Source organism: Rana temporaria, chromosome 11 (genome assembly GCF_905171775.1).
Source record: "Rana temporaria chromosome 11, aRanTem1.1, whole genome shotgun sequence".
NCBI lineage: Eukaryota > Metazoa > Chordata > Amphibia > Anura > Ranidae > Rana > Rana temporaria.
In genome coordinates this window covers 86,856,779-86,875,940 of record NC_053499.1, presented here as the reverse complement: position 1 = coordinate 86,875,940, position 19,162 = coordinate 86,856,779, and the positions used below count along the sequence as shown (strand labels likewise).

Sequence of the window (19,162 nt, the reverse complement as noted above, 5' to 3'; positions counted from 1 at the left end):
TTAAATCAATTTTGGAATTTTTACACAAGAACGGAACAGATTTTCTTGGAACTTTACTCATCAATATGAATATCGATTATTAATACAATATTATAGATTTATCGATATTTCACAAAGCAGACAGTGATGACTGATAGTCACCACACTCTGTTTAGAGCGGCGGGAAGAAGTGAGCGATCAGTGGTGTCTGATTGCTAGGCTCTCAGCCTTGGAGCTGGCGTGGGACACCTAGGAAAGTATGATTTAAAACAAAAAACACACCATCCAATACTACTCTTTTAACAAGGTGCTCTCATTGCAAAAACTGCCACTCACTGGATGGTGTTTTTTTGTTTTTCACTATATTCTCTATACTCTCATATAAAATTCACCATCAGTCTGAAACCACGTTTGGTAAACAGTCCATGTTGAAACATTGGGTCTAATGTTTCCCTAATGTATATTTAAACTTGGTTGTGTTTTTTGTATGTATTTTTGTTTAAATATCGTCTATTTTTTCTACAGACTGATGCATCATGTCTGACTTGGGAAGGACAGCAATATCAAGGGAAGGAAGCAATTATTGAAAAATTATCAGTAAGTGTTTTGCTTGTATATTGTTTTGTGTTCAACTTAATCCAAGGATATATCCATCTGTAATTCATGCTGTGCTACAAATTTCAAATGCCCTCCAAGTACAGCTATCGGACATGTTGTATTGATTGGCTCTGACTGCGTTTTCAAGACATTTTCTGTGTGGTTGTAAAAACGCAGTATGTTCTGTCCATTGAAGAACATGGTTCATTCAGGAAACCAATGAGTGTACATCACTGCCTGCAGGGGGAGAGTAAGCTACATGCAACAAAAGTCTTTAGGTGCTAAGCACAACCTAGTGAATGGTTTCTGCAGAGTACTGACAGAAACCAGTTTACCAAGTGCTCTGGCAAAAAAGACTAGTTTGAAATTGCCCATTAAATACTGTTTATTTTCCCCCTAACCCAATGTATTTGAGTGTCGTAAGAGGGACTTGAGTTCCCTAGTGTTTACCATTCCTTTGCTCCCCTGACGCTCTTTATATCCTCTGGGAGCGAAGCAAGGAAGTACTGTGTGGCAGTCTTGGGCAACATTCCAGCCAAGATAATGGGAAGGAAGACAAATGGATCACATGTTCCCAGTCCTGCAAGTACCAGGTATTTAGGCCTTATGAACACAGGATGTTTGACTCTCCTAGAAGCCAGCAGTGTTTTCCATTTTTTTTTTTTTTTTAAAGATTTTACAGGTGTTGAGTTCTTGGGCATTTTAGGGTTAATTTCATTGGCCAGAGTAAATCTGCTCATTACATATGAATTTAATGCTAACGCACTAATGTTTAACAGTTTTTAGCAGCTGTTGGTAGCTTCAAACACTCCTGAACGCACTGGCAGTCAGTTTTGTTTCCTGCCTCTAAGGCCTCATGCACACAGTGTGTTGGCTAAAATGAGCTGCAAAGCCACTACCAATGACAGGAAAAAGCGCCTGTAATATGCTTCTATTAGCTTTTTGCATTGGCGTTACCAGGCCACATGCCCCCACCCCAAAGCACCTTGTCCCCCATGTTAATGGGAACAAGGGCCCTTTCCCGACAACCCTGGGGGGTAGTTGTCGAGGGTCTGCAAGCGTATTATGACATGTAAAAATAAATGCTTTTTGAGGTTTAAAGTGGAGGTTCACCCTAAAACAATTATATACCATTCCATCCAGCATACTGCCGACATGTACAGTATGCTGGTTTTTTTCTTTATCGTACATCACGGGACACAGAGCGGCATTCATTACTATATGGGTTATATGGAGTACCTTCAGGTGTAGACACTGGCAATCTCAAACAGGAAATGCCCCTCCCTATATAACCCCCTCCCATAGGAGGAGTACCTCAGTTTTTCCGCCAGTGTCTTAGGTGTTAGTCATGGTTTAGCTTGCCTCCACATCCTTGGGATTAGGTGAGCTAACCGGTTCTGTCCAAAAAAGCCTCAGCGCTAAAGTGGTCAGTAACCGGACCCCAAACCCTTGGGGTATAGCCCATAATGCTTTTCTTTTTAGAGAGCTGGACCCTGGGCCCAGAACTTAGAAACCTTTGGGTGCCTAATGTTTCTGTTGCCAGAGTGCTATATGGGCCCAGGACAGTGGATCCTTCATAGGAACCCAGGGCCTGAAGGTCTAGACATCCCCACCGAGATGGGGGAAGATTGGGCCTCTTGCTTGGCAAAGTCCTGCGGCATGGAGCAGGTAAGTGAGGGGAAAACTTGCGGAACTTGGTTCTTAGCAGGTTTTTTCTGGGGGGTCACAGGGGACATGCCTAAAGTTATGCACTGCATCTGGCAAACTAGTCACATATCATAAAGATAGGATGGCTCTATATGTATTATTCCCCATAAGATGTGACCTCCCTTGTAGTGTTGGAAAAGCATTGAGTGGGGCCTGTGTGATATAAAAGTATATGTGTGTGTCAGAGAGCTGTGCTTACCTGCAAGCCTCCAGGCGATGCTCCATTCAGTCTTCCTCCTCACGGCCTGCAAAGCAGGCAAAACGCTGACCTCCTCATGGTTCCAGGCTGCAGGCTGCAGTTTGCTGGAGCAGAGAGGTCCCTTCCTCCCAACCCCACCCCCCCCCTGTCGGGAGGGGCATTTCCTGTTTGAGATTGCTGGGGGGGAAGGGCGGGTCAGTGGCTTAAGGAAGGGGCGGCCCTTCCTTGTTTGTTCCATATAGCTCATTCAATACTTTGGAACTGAGGAGGAAAGACCAGAACGGCAAGCACGGGGCGCCGAGGACACACAGTGGCCAGAAAGAATATTGCAGTCTTCAGAAAGACTGTTTTTCAAGCCTAGGAATAGGCTGTTTCTTTTCCATCTCATAGTTTTTCTTGCAATACTACTCAGGGGGACAGAATGTTTTTTCTTTCCTAGATTTGAAAAAAAAAAAAAAAAAAAGATTTTTTTTTGAAAAAAAAAAAAAAAAAAGTGTCATCTAGGGGAGAGGAAGCATTTTTTTATCCCCCAAACAGGTGTTTGGGCATTTAACTATTTATAAGTCCCAGGTACCAATAAGTAGCAGGTGTACCTCGGTATTGTACCATGGCATCAAAAACAAGGGTACAAGAGGTGGGGATTCCCCCAGAGAGTCTGAGGTCTCGGACAAAGCTATGCCGCTGCTTTCCCCACAGGGAGCCTTGGGGCCATCGGGATCTGGGGCTGGAGCTGACGCGGGTCAGTCCAACCCTAAGATGGTCACGGAGGAGGTATTACTCACCTCTTTAAAAGAGATGCAGAAAAGCATGGGTAAAATGATAGCCGCAGCTATGCGGGGCAGTAAGCGGAATAGATCTCCGTCGCCCGAGCGCGGACCCTCAGAAGAGGAGGTCCTTTCCTCAGGGAATTGGACGACCTCTTGGACAAGGACCAAGTAGGTTCAGGGATCGAGGATCCGGATACAGAGGAGTCTGGGGCAGTCTCCCTGAGGGAGAGCTGGTGGATTCAAGGATTGTCGGACTTGGTCCATAGGGCATTCAACTTGCCAGTACCAGATCTCCAGGTATCGACGGTTTCAGCTTTGGGCTCACTGAGGGCGCCTCAAAGCAATGCTGTGTTTCCGATCCATCCTCTATTAGAGGGAGTTTTGTTCCAAGATTGGAACAAGCCAGATAAGATCTTCTTACCACCTAAGAAGTTCTCTGTCCTATATCCTATGGAAGAAAAATTTTCCAAAAGATGGGCTACTCCTGCAGTGGACGCAGCCATCTCATGTGTTAACAAATCGTTAACATGCCCTGTAGAAAACATACAGGTGTTCAAGGATCCAGTTGATAAGCGCTTGGAAGCACTACTTAAGAACTCCTTCACTACTGCAGGGGCAGTAGTACAGCCAGCTGTGGCTGCGATTGGGGTCGCTCAAGCATTATCGGATCAATTTAAGCAGATGCTTAAACTTATTCCTGCCCAGCAGGCAGAAGAATTTTCGGATGTCCCTAAGGCCATATGTTTTACGGTAGACGCAATCAAGGATTCTATCCAGCAAGCGTCACGTTTATCGTTATCCCTTATCCATATGAGAAGACTCTTATGGTTAAAAAGCTGGGAGGCTGAGCCCCCATGCAAGAAGCTCCTGGTAGGGTTCCCCTTCCATGGAGGACGACTCTTCGGAGAAGACCTAGATAAATACATTCAGACCATTTCAAACGGCAAGAGTACTCTCTTGCCAACTAAGAAGAAGGTTCAGGGGCCTGCGTTTAAACGACAGTATTCCCCTGGGCAGGGGCCCTCTAATGCCAAGCAGTATCGACGGCCTCCTGCAAAAGCAAACTTCAGCTTCAACAGCAAATCACAAGGACAGGCTGTTAGAGGCAAAAGGCAGTGGTTTCGCAAACCAGCAAAACCAGCCCCCAAGCCAACCTTATGAAGGGGCGCCCCCACCCACGAAGGTGGGGGGAAGGCTGCGACTCTTTTCAGAGATTTGGGAAGCCAGCATTCCCGACGAGTGGGTACGGTCTTCCGTGGCCACAGGCTACAAATTAGATTTCCTAAGGTTTCCTCCTCCTCATTTCCAGAAGTCGAGGATTCCAAACGATCCGGAAAAGGGAGCCGCATTAAGATCGGCATTAGATCATCTACTTTCCCAGGAAGTAATAGTAGAGGTACCAGTCCTGGAACAGGGGCTGGGTTTCTACTCCAACCTATTCATCATCCCAAAATCCAATGGAGATGTCAGGCCAATTTTGGACCTAAAGATGGTAAATGCATATCTAAAGATCCGCTCATTTCGGATGGAATCCGTGCGGTCAGCAGCTGCCACACTCCAGAAGGACGACTTCATGGCGTCCATAGACATAAAGGATGCCTACCTTCATGTTCCAATTTATCAGCCACATCAAAGATATCTACGCTTCATGGTGGCTTTGCGTCACTTCCAATTCGTGGCGCTTCCCTTCGGGTTGGCTACGGCCCCCCCGGGTGTTCACGAAGGTCCTAGCTCCGATCCTAGCCAAGCTAAGGATCCAAGGGGTCACGATCCTAGCATACCTGGACGACCTCCTAGTCATAGACCACTCGTCTCCCGGCTTGGAGCGAGCAGTGGCCCTCACGGTCCAATACCTCGAGAGGTTCGGCTGGGTCCTAAATCGAGAAAAGTCAGCTTTCCAGCCCACAAGGCAGTTGGAATATCTCGGCATGAGATTAGACACAGAACAACAAGGAGTGTTCCTACCTCTGAGGAAGGTAAAAGCCATCAAGGAATTAATCCTACTGGTTCTAAGCACTCGCATCCTACAGGCAGCCATCCTGTCAGCATGGAGCAGAAGGCCACAGGCCTTGGATATCCCGTTGCCGCTCTTATCAAGAGTCCGACAAAGTCTGTGTTGGTGGTTAGACCCTCAGAATCTACTGAAGGGGAAGTCTTTCAGCCCAGTGGCTTGAAAGATAGTGACCACAGATGCCAGCCTGACGGGCTGGGGAGCAATTTTGGATGGTTGCACTCGCCAAGGTACTTGGGCAAAGCCAGAGAAGCAGTTGCCCATCAACATCTTGGAGCTCAGAGCTGCTCGACTAGCCCTCAGGGCTTGGACGTCAAAATTGCAGGGGTTCCCGGTGAGAATTCAATCAGACAATGCCACGGCCGTGGCATACATAAATCACCAAGGGGGAACCAGGAGTCAAGCCGCTCAGAGAGAGGTGAGCTTGATTCTCCTATGGGCAGAGGCGCATGTGCCCTGCATATCGGCAATATTCATTCCAGGAGTGGACAACTTTCAGGCGGACTTCTTAAGCCGCCAGACTCTATGGCCGGGGGAATGGTCTCTGCATCCACAAGTCTTTCAAGCACTCTGCCAAAGATGGGGAGTGCCGGACGTGGATATCATGGCATCGAGACTCAACAAGAAACTAGACAGGTTCATATCCCGCTCAAGGGATCCGATGGCCTGCGGAACCGATGCGTTGGTTTGCCCTTGGCATCAGTTCAAACTTCTTTATGCGTTTCCCCCGCTCCAGTTACTACCCCGCCTGCTGCGCAGGATCCGGGTGGAACACATACCAGTCATCCTGGTAGCTCCAGCATGGCCCAGAAGGGCATGGTACTCACTCATCCTAAAGATGGTAGTGGGAGACCCTTGGACTCTTCCTCTACGGCCAGACCTGCTATCGCAAGGTCCGATCCTCCACCCTGCCTTACGGCATCTAAATTTGACGGCCTGGAAGCTGAATCCCTGATTCTCAGGGGTAGAGGTCTGTCTCAGAAAGTAGTCTCTACCCTAATCAGAGCCAGGAAACCGGTCTCTAGGGTGATTTATTACAGGGTCTGGAAGGCCTATGTAGGCTGGTGTGAGTCCAAGCGATGGCTTTCTCGCAAATTTACCATCGATAGAGTATTAAGTTTTCTCCAGCTAGGAGTGGATAAAGGATTGGCATTAAGCACAATCAAAGGACAGATTTCTGCTCTGTCAGTGTGGTTTCAGCGGCCGCTGGCCACCCACTCGCTGGTTAAGACCTTCCTTCAAGGGGTCTTACGTATTAGACCTCCAGTTAAATCCCCGCTTTGTCCGTGGGATTTAAATCTTGTTCTGTCAAGTTTACAGAAACAAACCGTTTGAGCGTTGGCTGAAATTCCTTTGGTTCTACTGACAAGGAAGTTAGTATTTTTGGTTGCCATAGTTTCCGCAAGAAGAGTTTCGGAGCTAGCGGCCTTATCTGTAAGGAACCATATCTTGTTTTTCATAAGGACAGGGTCGTTCTCCGCCCTCATCCTTCCTACCGAAGGTCATATCCAGTTTTCATTTGAACCAGGATTTGGTATTACCATCCTTCTTCCCTAAACCTACTTCAGAAAGGAAGGGTTGCTGCATACCTTGGATATTGTCAGGGCCATGAAGGCCTATCTTAAAGCTACAAAGAAGATCCGGAAAACAGATGTGCTGTTCATTCTACCGGATGGGCCCAAGAAGGGGCAGGCAGCTGCAAAGTCCACCATTTCTAGGTGGATTAAGCAATTAATCACTCAGGCCTACGGCTTGAAAGGGTTGCCTCCTCCAGTATCATTAAAGGCTCATTCTACTAGAGCCATGGGCGCCTCCTGGGCAGCACACCACCAGATCTCTATGGCTCAAGTTTGCAAGGCGGCAACCTGGTCTTCTGTCCACACGTTTACAAAATTCTACAAGTTGGACGTAAGAAGGAATACTGATACTGCCTTCGGGCAGGCAGTGCTGCAGGCTGCAGTTTGAGACCCTCGGATTCCGGGGGCTCCTCTTTTTTGAGTTAAATTTAAAATTTAAAATTATTTTTCTCAACTAAGTTGGATTTATTATGATTTGAGTATCTCTAAATTAAATCCTTTTGTCTTGGAGATGTTCTCCCTCCCCTCATTGTAAGCATTGCTTTGGGACATCCCATATAGTAATGAATGCCGCTCTGTGTCCCGTGATGTACGATAAAGAAAAAGAGATTTTTAATGCAGCTTACCTGTAAAATCTTTTTCTTGGAGTACATCACGGGACACAGAGCTCCCACCCCTCTTTTTTGAGGACCATTTTGGGAGGCATACTGCTTGCTACAAAACTGAGGTACTCCTCCTATGGGAGGGGGTTATATAGGGAGGGGCATTTCCTGTTTGAGATTGCCAGTGTCTACACCTGAAGGTACTCCATATAACCCATATAGTAATGAATGCCGCTCTGTGTCCCGTGATGTACTCCAAGAAAAAGATTTTACAGGTAAGCTGCATTAAAAATCTCTTTTTTTTTGCACTGTACATACCGTTTAATCGTTCTTTTTCTTTTCAGACTCCCGCGGGGAATAGGCGTTCCTATGAAGAGGCGTAGATGATTGACGTGCGGCTAAGGCCGTCACGCGTTCCGAAAATAGCCGAACTAGGACTCGGCTATATACGGCGCCTGCGCAGTCAGCTCCTAATCTGTGCGCAGGCGCCGTATAGAGCAGAGTCCCAGTCCGGCTATTTTCGGAACGCGTGACGCGCCTTAGCCGCACCTCAATCATCTACGCCTCTTCATAGGAACGCCTATTCCCCGCGGGAGTCTGAAAAGAAAAAACGATTAAACGTTATGTACAGCGCAAAAAGAACCCGGCATACTGTACATGTCGGCAGTATGCTGGATGGAGTGGTATATAATTGTTTTAGGGTGTACCTCCGCTTTAATGTGGCTGTATCCAGCGTTGAGCCACGCTTGGCAGCTTTTAGCAGCGTCTGACTTTTTTACATCTCTAACACCGATCCTCAGAATGTGCTGGCCATGGGTGTGTGTTTTTTTTTTTTGTTTTTTTTTACAGATTGAAAGCGTCTATGCCACTTACAGCTCCTAAAAGGCTACGTGTGCATGGACACATAGAATAACATAGAGGTGTTTTGAAGCTGCAAAAAAGTCTGACGCTGCTAAAAGCAGCTGTAAAAACGCCCTTTGCATGCCCATTACAGCTGCTGTTTTTGGCATCAGGTGTTCTCTGCAGCCAATAAACGCTACAGCATGTTATCCTATGTGTTCATGCACCTAGGCTGTTATCGACAGTTTTTGGCAGGGGCTTTTTCTAGCTGGAAAAAATAACCCAGAACTAGTGGGTTTTAAGAGGAAGAGCTGTAAAAAAAACCCTGAAAATGAAAAACTTGGCTATTCAGCGTTTATCAGTTTTTGAGGCAAAAGCTTTTGTGGGAGTATAATTTTGTTTAAAAAAAAAAAAAACGCTGAAACGCTACTGCAAAGACGCTGAAACTCATTCTACAGCTAACGCTACTGACATTTTATTTTTTATAGCATCCAGTGTGCTTGAGGCCTAAACCTGTTCTAAAGCTCTACTCTTCACGGAGGAGCGATGAGAAGAGGAACTTTTAGAACCCCCTTTTGATGTACCCACTACAATGCCCATCTAAGATCAGGTGCAGATTTGTCTTCACGAAGTGAAGATTAATTGCTGAAGGATGTATTTGTTTGCTATATGGAACTGATCCAAGCTGTACTTTTAGGAATTTAGACCCTTTTCACGCTTGAAATCAATGGGCAGTGCAGCTGAACCGCTGCAGCAGCGCTTTTAATCCTTTTTAAAAGCTCCCCGCTAGTGGCTGAAAAGCGCTGCAAAAACAGCGTAAAACGCTGCTAAAAATAGCAGCGTTTTACCGCCGACGCCCGGGGCGGCACAGTGTGAAAGCACTCTAAGAGATCTAGTACCTCTGACAGCAGTGTAAAGAGCTGGGTTTTTGCAGACATGCGTTTTTTCATAAGTTTTGCTTAAAGCAATAATCGTCCCAGGAACCAAAGTATATTATATTGCAGCTTACCAATTCTTAAATGTGGTGGCTTTATTAGTATTCATTGAGGCACACAGCAGCTTATTCTTGACAGTAGGGTATTAGCCTTCTATTAGGAGAGGATTAGGCAGAAAAATGTTAGTGTTAAATCAACATTAACCTGTTAACCCTCTGGGTACAACCCCTCTCCCTGTATCTGGTAGCTCAGTTTTATTCCTGCCTAGCATAAGATATGGCTCCCTGGGGGCCCATTAGGTCCTGGATACATTTATTTATTTTTAGTTTTGTTGTATTTTTTTTTTTTTCCTACTGTGATCTACTATCAGATGCTGACTGGGCGACAGGCTGGATGTTCTAGATCCTTGTAGTCTCCCCAGTTTTGGCCATCGAGCGTGTGTAGACCTTTAGCTACGCGCTGGGCCTGCCACGACATGCCGGTGAGCTACGCGATCCGGGGCAAACGTATGACTGGGCTAATTACTGTCAATGTCACAGTGTGCCGGGCCGACAGCTACCCCTGTACTACTCGGGTGGTTGATCTGTCAGGGATGCGCCAGCGGTCCACGCAGGACGGCTAAGTAGCAGTTCCCCCTTCTTCGGCAGGCTGGCATGGCTGGGCATTCCCGGGGAGGTCGACTAGGGGTTTTTTTTCCCACCCTTCCTTCTCTCCCCTCCTTCCCTCCTACCTATGCTCTGGAGCTAGACTTGCTGTGTGTGCCTGGGGGTCCACCTGGGGGGCTCCTTTCTCTAGCAGGGGGGCTGTGCTGTGGGTCTGCTCTCCTGGGGGTGCTGTCTTGTGTGTGTGTGTGGGGGGGGGTGCCGTTCGGGGGCCCCGGATGTTCGCTGCCTGTTTTGTGTACTTTTCCTTTTGTTACATGTGTACGGCCGACATTTTAACGGTATTTTTGTTGTAGCCCGCACGCTTTACAGGGCCTCTAGCGGTGGCTTGGGTATCTGAACGGCGCAAACAGCCTATTACACACCTCAGGGAGAGAGTGACACGTGCGGTTGTGCAGGAAGAGCACCTCTAGGGAGACCGCACGGACTGCAGCTGTACAGCACCTGGCTTGGGTGGTGAGCCCTCTGGGGGGGCCCCCTCAGCATTTGTAGCAGCTAGGAGAGTGGGCTGTGTGCCTTGCTTTGCGTCCCAAAGGGTGTCAGGCGCTTGGGTCAGCATGAAAAAATCAAAGAAAAAATTGCGTTAATCATGTGAAAAAGTAAATATTAAGTGTAGCAGCCAGCACCAACAATGGAACAATGTTGTATACAGAAAATAAAAAAGAAAAAGTGCAGCGCTAAATTACATATAGTAAAAACTATATATAAAAATTGCAAAAAAGCAAATATAGTGCTCACAACTAAGTGAGAATATTCTGGACCTAGTTGCAGTGAACAAAGAATGAAAATACCTAGAGGTATATTGCAAAGTGTATGTAATACATGTGAATACCAAGATATGCCACAAGGGTGATATAAGTAAAAAAAGTCCAAAAAAATAACAAATGGGGCTTCTCTTATTACAGAAAGTCCAATGTAAAACAATAAAAGAAAAACGTCATTGGGATAGACTAGGTTTGAAAACATGCGAGGTGAGTCATCTCAAGGCAGAAATCAGTTGTACGATCCGTTGTATAATCCAATGATAACTTGAACAGGTGTAAGAGGTCACATCAAAGTATCACTCTTTCAAGATCAGCCCAGATATCCAAGGATCAATGGTAAATGTAAAAGATGGGTACTCTTACCAGATAAGGTGGACACACTCGTCGGCAACGGTGTGTCAATCAAGCATGTACAAGCTCCTCAGGCCGGTGGCAACAATGGAACGGCTGATGAAATTGTTGAGAATCACCATCAGAGGTCATGTGTATCCAGATTAAGGCAAATCCCTGAAGGAATCCTTATAAAGGGCAGCAGGTGTATACATGTTCGATCATAGGAACATGGAAAGAAAAGGAAAACGGCTCCACATGGTGTAGTTATTCCCAATTAAAAGGCCTTTATTGGGCATAGATAAGAACACAATAAAAAAAAAAAATATGGATAAAAGGCACAAGTCTTTTGAAGAGACCGGTATAGGTGATCAGGAAAAAATGCAGCGTGGTGAGCAGGTAGCGTAAATAGGCTATGTACCCGTGGGTCAGCATGGTGTTGGAAGCTGATGCTTCTTCCCCAGACATACCTGCGTTGGCAACTGGTGCACCTGCTGTTTCTGTGGACGCTATGTCGGCGGTCCTGGAGGGGGGGGGGTACAAAGGGCCCCTCCCCCCACCATCTTCCCAGGGACATCCGAATCTGATTCTGGCCCAGCTGCTGCTCCCGGCCCTGGTTCTGATGTGTCAGAGGATGCGGGCCACAACCGTTCGGACAGTGAGGATGATTCCGTGTTCGGGTCAGCGCATGATGGGGTGCTTGGCTTGTTGGCGCACTTATCACCGCGGTGCAGGATACTCTTAAATTGGAGGATGAGGCAGCCGCATCTACAGAGATGTTGGTCCCTTTTGGGTTCCGTAAGCCAACCCGCACTCAGAAGGTGTTTCCTTTTCTTGATAAACTTTTATACAAGGGAACGACCGCAAAGGGTCTTTTCGGTACTCAAATGTATAGCGGTCCGTTACCCTTTTGAGGAGAGTTTCCTGAAGAAATGGACTTCTTTGCCGATAGTGGACCCTCCTGTGTCCAGATTAAACAAAGTGACCACGCTTCTGGTGGAGGGGGCTCCTGCTTTCAAGGACCCTGCGGATAGGAGAGCTGAGGCTGTGGCTCGCTCCCTGTTCACGGTGGTGGGGTCAGCAGTCCGTCAGCACGATATTTTCTATTTTGCCAACCTAACAATTTTTTTACTCCCAACCTTCAGCTTCCTCCGACTCATCGGGATGCCCTGTTTGGGGGCAGTGCGGGATCTGGGTGATCATACCCGTGCCATTGCAGGAAAGGGTCCAGGGTTTTTATTCAAATTTGTTTGCGATTCCAAAGGAGGGGGTCCAACCAATCCTGGATCTCAAGGCCCTCAACTGCTTTGTAAAGGTTCAAAAGTTCAGGATGGAATTGGTGCACATACTTGCATGTCCCATGTTTGTCAGGCATCGGAGGTTTCTGTGCTTTGTGGTCGGGGATAACTCCTACCAATTTGTGGCTCTCCCCTTCGGCCTGACATTGACACCAAGGGTTTTCACCAAGGTGCTCGCCCCGATTTTGGCCTTTATTGAGACAGCGAGGAGTCGCTATCGTGGGCTATCTGGACGACCTTCTGAGAGCTGCTTCAGACTCTGAATTAGAGGGGATTGTGGCGATTGCCAGTCAAAGACCCTTCAGGATTTTGATTGGGTGCTGAACTTCCAGAAGTCGGTGTTGGTGCCCACTCGGCGCCTGGAATACCTAGGCCTGGTTCTAGACTCTTTGGAAGCAAGTTTTTCTTCCAGGGGTCAAATTGCAGACTCTTTAGGTGGCGGTGAATCTGTTGGCATCCCGCAGATGGTCATCACTACGCATTTGCATGCGAGTCCTGGGTCTCATGGTAGCCTCCTTCTAGACGGTACCGTATGCTCAATTCCACACTCGAGTCTTGCAGAGGGAGATCCTGCCCAAATGGGACAAAACTCCATTGTCCCTGGATTGTCAGATCCGGGCGAGCCAACTAGTCAGGGCTTCCCTGGTCTGGTGGCTGAGATCTCAAAGGAGCATCCGCCTTGTGGCGGATGCTCCTTGGCCTCTACCGATGCGAGAAGACCTTCTGTCGCAAGGTCCCATACTTTACTTCATCCTGCTTTACAGTCGCTGGCTTTAACTCGGGGCAATTGCGACTAGAATTGGCAACCTGGGGGCGGCACAGCTGGGCTAACCCGTCTCCATGCGCAAATCCCCCGCCCCCCCCACCGCAATCGCGTCGGTAACTAAGTCCGCGGCCTTCTGCAGGCCTAGGCTTCTTTCTGGAATCTGGCGCCCTCTTGTGGTGGCCGTTGGTATTATAAGACAACCAGCTATGCTGCAAAAATACAAAGGAAACTTGGACAGCCGCACTCCTAAAAAGTTCTTTTAATTAAAATCGATCACAAAATAAACATGCCACAGCAAAAAAAATTGGAACAAAAGCGAACGTTTCGCATTAGCTATGCTAATGGAGCTTCCCTGCCTGTTTTCATTGCCCAACAATCTCCTTCTCTTAGAACCACCAAACATTATATATATTTTTTATTCCAACGCCCTAAAAAATAAAATGGTGGCGGTTGCAATACTTTCTGTCACACCGTATTTGCGCAGAGGTCTTACAAGCGCACTTTTTTGGGAAATACTTTTTTTAAATAAAAAAATAAGACGGCAGTTAAGTTAGCCCAAATTTTTTTATATTGTGAAAGATAATGTTACGCCAAGTAAATTGATAGCATGTCACGCTTCAAAATTGCGTCCGCTCATGGAATGGCGACAAACTTTTACCCTTTAAAATCTCCATAGGCAACGTTTAAAAAATTCTCCAGGTTGCATGTTTTGAGTTGCAGAGGAGGTCTAGGGCTAAAATTATTGCTCTCGCTCTACCAATCACGGCGATACCTCATACGTGTGGTTTGAACACCGCTTTCATATGCGAGCGCTACTCACGTATGCGTTTGCTTCTGCACACAAACTCTGCAGGAAGGGGCACGTTCCTGGCTTCTAACTTTTTTTAGTTGGCTCCTAGATGCCAAGCAAATTAGTCGAGCCCTGTTTTAACAGCATGGCTATTAAAAGCCAGGTGTTGAGGGACCGAGGCCTGTCGGATTCTGTGATTTCTACCATGTTTAGGGCACGGAAATCGTCCTTGGAAGATTTATTATCGAACGTGGAAGGCTTGCATCTTCATGTGTGAGGAAATGCGGTGGCGTCCACATGCTTATTAGGTTTCCAGGATCCTGCTGTTTTTTGCAGCATGGAGTGGACCAAAAGCTTGCCTTAAAGTGTCACTAAAGGAATTTTTTTTTTAGCTAAATAGCTTCCTTTGCTTTACTGCAGTCCTGGTTTCATGTCCTCATTGTTCGTTTTTGCTTTGATGTTGCTGTAAATCCTCTCTGTTCTGGACACTTCCTGGTTTCCTGATCACCACAGTACTGGGAGATTTCTCACTGTGGTGACTAATCAAGGAGGTGTGATTACTGTGTGTAAAACGAAACTGGATTGGTGCTGAGGAGTTTTAGACAAAGTATCACTGCCCTCTATTGGCTCTCTGTACATCGGAGAACCAGCAAACAGCAAAAACTAAACTAAACTGCAGGCACATATGATTTGTTTTTTATCTGTTTTTAATCATTTTTAAAAGGAATCGGTTAACTATTATGTCTCTATACCCTGTAAACATCATTTCAGCTAAAAAATATTTGTCCTTTAGTGACCCTTTAAGTACGATTTTAAAGGGCTGATTTCAGCCTTGGCTGTCTTCTTTCAAATACCTTTGGCGGCTCACTCACTGGTGAGTACGTTTGTGCAAGGGGTTAGACATGTGGCCCCTCCGGTCCGTCCACCGATTCCTCCGTGGGATTTAAATCTGATCCTCTCAGTACTTCAGGAACAGCCTTTTGAAAGCATTAGAGATTCCCTTGTTGATGCTCTCTCAGAAAGTGCCCTTTTTAGTGGCTATTGCGTCGGTCAGACGGGCTTCTGAGCTGGCGGCCTTGTCTTGCAAGGCTCCTTGTCTGATCCTCCACAAGGATAAGGCGATGCTGCTCCCGCAGCCTTCATTTCTTCCTAAGGTCATTTCGGCTTTCCATCTCAATGAGGACATTGTACTTTCGTCCTTGTGTCCTCGTCCGTCGCACCCTAAGGAGGCTGCGTTACATTCCTTGGACGTTGTCCGAGCTCTGCGGGTGTACCTGTCTGCTACTGCTCCGTTCCGGAGGTCGGATTTGCTGTTTGTATTGGTGGGTGGTCCCAAGAAAGGCTGGGCGGTCTCGTCGGCCACCATCTCTAGGTGGATCAGACCGATCGTGATTTAGGCTTATGCCCTACAGGGGTGGGTGCCTCCAATTCCTGTCACGGCGCATTCGACCAGGGCAATAGGTGCCCCTTGGGCTTTCCGACATCAAGCGTCTGTCTCACAGGTGTGTAAGGCAGCGACCTGGTCGTCCGTTCACACTTTCACTAAATTTTACAAGGTTGATGTAAGTGCATCTTCGGATGCTTGCTTTGGCCGCAAGGTTTTGCAGGCAGCTGTTTAAGGTTGTAACTCCTCCGTTCACAGCGCCTTGAGGCGATTTAGTTTGCATTTGTAGCGCTATACAAGTTGCTCACTGACTCACTCTGAGGAGCTCTGGCTGTGTTTGGGGTGAAGTTTGTTTGATTGCTGTTCCCACTTGATAGGGGGTCGTTTTTATGTCTTTTTTTTTTTTTTTTTTTTTTTTTACCAGTTATGGCGGCGATCTGACTTTTTTTTTTTATCGTGACTGCAACATTATTGCAGACACATCTGACACTTTTGATGCTATTTTGGGACCATTGTCATTTATACAGCGATCAGTGCTATAAAAATGCACTGATTATTGTGTAAATGACACTGGCAGGGAAGGGGTTAACCACTAGGGCACGATGAAGGGGTTTAGTGTGTCCTAAGGAGTGATTCTAACTGTGTGGGGGCTGGGCTACTAGTAACATGACACTGATCACTGCTCCTGATGACCGTGAGCAGAAGACCAGTGTCCTGTCACTAGGCAGAACAGGAAGATGCCTTTTTTACACAGGCATCCCCCCATTCTGCCTCTCCGTGACATGATCACGGCCGTCAGCGAACATCGAGTGTGCGGTCACGGAGAGCGTGGTGGTGCGCGCGCCCCCGTTGCACGGCTTCTTAAAGGGCATATACAGGTACATCCATTTGCCTACTGCTACCATTCTGCTGACATATATCGGTGTGCAGCGGTTTGCAAGTGGTTAACATTTTTGTTCCATTGAAAAAAAATAAACTAAAAAAGAAACCCCTAAAAAATCTATTGCAAACGTTTTGAATAACTCACTACTGGTGTTTTTAGAATGTTATTTCAACGTCCAGTGTGCATTAAGGCCTAAAAGTTCCCAGATTAAAATGGTTCTAAAGGCAGAGCCATTGACCTCCTTCTGATGTCAGTCCGTGAGCCACTAAGAGGGGGTGGGGATGAGCCCTGGCTCTGCGTCTGAATGGACACACAGCAGCGGCTAGGCTCAGGTGCCCCTATAGCATGCTTCTTGCTGTGGGGGCAAGGAGGGAGGGGCCAGAGCGTCGGCAAGGGACCCATAAGAGGATCTGGGCTGCTCTTTGCAAAACCACTGCACAGAGCAGGTGAGTATAACATGGTGTTTAATAATTTAATTAATACTATTATTTAAATCTTACAACCTGTTTTGTATAGCAAGTGCCTAATCTAGCTAATGTTTTTGTCTCCCATATGGTCCTGCCCATATCTTAAAGGGTCTTTAAAAAAAAAATAAAGCGTGCCATCCCTGTAGCAAATCAGGCCATTTCATGTCTCAAGACTCTCTTTGCCTATCGTTTAAAGGCCAAGTTCACTTTTTGTCAGCTCCCCTATGCACTAGAGCTGCACTATTCTGGCCAACAAAAATTGGGCTAACTGTACTGATTAGTGTTTTTTTTTATTCATTTCCCAAAAATTTCATTTGAAAGACCGCTGCGCAAATATAGTGCGACATAAAATATTGCAACAACGGCCATTTTTTTTCTCTAGGGTCTCTACTAAAATAATAAAAAAAATATATATATATATATATATATATATATATATATATATATATATATATATATATATATATATATATATATATATATATATATATATATATATAGATATATATATATATATATGATGTTTGGGGGTTCTAAGTAATTTTCTAGCATAAAATAAAAAATGTACTTGAAAAGCGCTGTCAGAAAAAGGTTTGGTGTTTAACCACTTAAGCCCCGGAGCAATATGCAGCTAAATGCCCAGAGGTGTTTTTACAATTTGGCACTGCGCTGCTTTAACTGGTAATTGCGCGGTCATGCAATGTTGTACCGAAACAAAATTTGCGTCCTTTTCTTCCCACTAATGGAGCATTCTTTTGATGGTATTTGCCTCTGTGATTTTTATTTTTCGTGCTATAAACAAAAATAGAGCGACAATTTTGAAAAAAATTCAATATTTTTTACTTTTTGCTATAATAAATATCCCCCAAAAATATATAAAACATTTTTTTTCCCCCTCAGTTTAGGCCGATACATATTGTTCTACATATTTTTGGTAAAAAAAAAAATCGCAATATGCGTTTATCGGTTGGTTTGCGCAAAATTTATAGCGTTTACAAAATAGGGGATAGTTTTTTTGCATTTTTATTATTTTTTTTACTACTAATGGCGGCAATCAGCGTTTTTTTTTTTCGTGACTGACATTATGGCGAACACTTCGCACAATTTTGACACATTTTTGGGACCATTGTAATTTTCACAGCAAAAAATGTATTTAAAATGCATTCTTTATTGTGGAAATGACAGTTGCAGTTTGGGAGTTAACCACAGGGGGCTCTGAAGGGGTTATGTTTCACCTAGAGTGTGTTGACAAATGTAGGGGGGTGTGGCTGTAAGAGTGACGTCATCGATTGTGTCCCCCTATAAAGGGGATGACACGATCGATGCAGCCGCCACAGTGAAGCACGGGGAAGCCGTGCTTACACGCGGCTCTCCCTGTTCAGTTCCGGGGACCGATCGCGGGACCCCAGCGGCGATCGGGTCTCGCGGTCCCGGAGCTTCGGACCGGGTCACAAGCGCGCGCCCGCGACCCACGGCTGGGTAGATGTAAAGGACGTACCATTACGTCCATCTGCGCCATTCTGCTGACGTATATCGTCGTGCGGCGGTCGTTAAGTGGTTAAACATTCCTAATTTACATACAGAAGTCTATTCCTTTGTTGTAAAAGTCAAATTGATACAATGTTTAGACTTAAAGGAACACTAAAGGCAATTTTTTTTTTTTATATATTTTTTTTAAATATAACAAACATGTTATACTTACCTCCACTGTGCAGCTAGTTTTGCACAGAGTGGCCCCAAATCCTGTCTTCTGGGGTCCCTCGGCGGCTGTCTCGGCTCCTCCTTGCAAAAGCTTTCCACCTTCACATCATCGGATGTGATTGACAGCAGCGCCAGCCAATGGCTGCGCTGCTATCAATCCGTCCAGCCAATCAACGGCCAGGCTGGGAACCGAAGAGGATCACGAGGACGCACGCGGGACTTTCGAGGGGTGAGGTAAGTAAAACGGGGGTTCGGGGGGGGCGGGGCACCGTCAGTTGTTTGTTCACCTTAATAATGCATAGGATGCATTAAGGTGAAAAAAACATTTTACCTTTACAACCCCTTTAACATTCCACTGATAGAATGTTTTCAAAACTTGGCAGATTGCCCAGACTTTGACTTTTGGCATAGAGCAGAGAGGAAATTCTTTGCATAACAAAGATTGTGAAACCCTGTGTCAAGATCACAATGGGAAAAAGATTGTGATAACGATTCTCGACGATTAATCGTGCAGCTCTACTATGCACCAACATAACATTCATGTAATTTTTGGGCAAAAAATCAAAGCTTTCCATAAAATCTACAAATTCGTAACTTGCTGTCCTCCATCTGTTTCCAAACGTATCTATTGCTTCTGTCTTGCGTCCTTACAGACTTTAGTTCATGACGCAGAAAGTAGCTGACCTCATTAGCACACACCCTGCATAATCTACCCTCCCATTCCCAGCTGCAGGTTTTTTAAATAAAATGCAATCAATCATTGATCGCCCTTTTCACTAAATATACAATCAGATTGCATGGTGTATGGCCATCTTCATACAAGTACATAGAAGGGAGTGGACAGAAACACTCGGCTGTCGAGCCTTTTTCACATATCTGCATAGTGGGAACTCGTATTCCCAC

General features: G+C 46.0%; 1 protein-coding gene across 4 annotated transcripts in view; it reads left to right on the top strand.

The window, feature by feature from the left end:
- The window catches only part of NUTF2 (nuclear transport factor 2), a 257,157-nt gene that overhangs the window by 126,292 nt on the left and 111,703 nt on the right, over nucleotides 1-19,162 (top strand). For all 4 annotated transcript variants that reach the window (XM_040328750.1, XM_040328747.1, XM_040328748.1 and 1 more), the window contains one exon: nucleotides 505-576. In XM_040328750.1, the coding sequence (XP_040184684.1) occupies nucleotides 505-576 (72 nt within the window). The remainder of the gene's footprint in view (nucleotides 1-504; nucleotides 577-19,162) is intronic.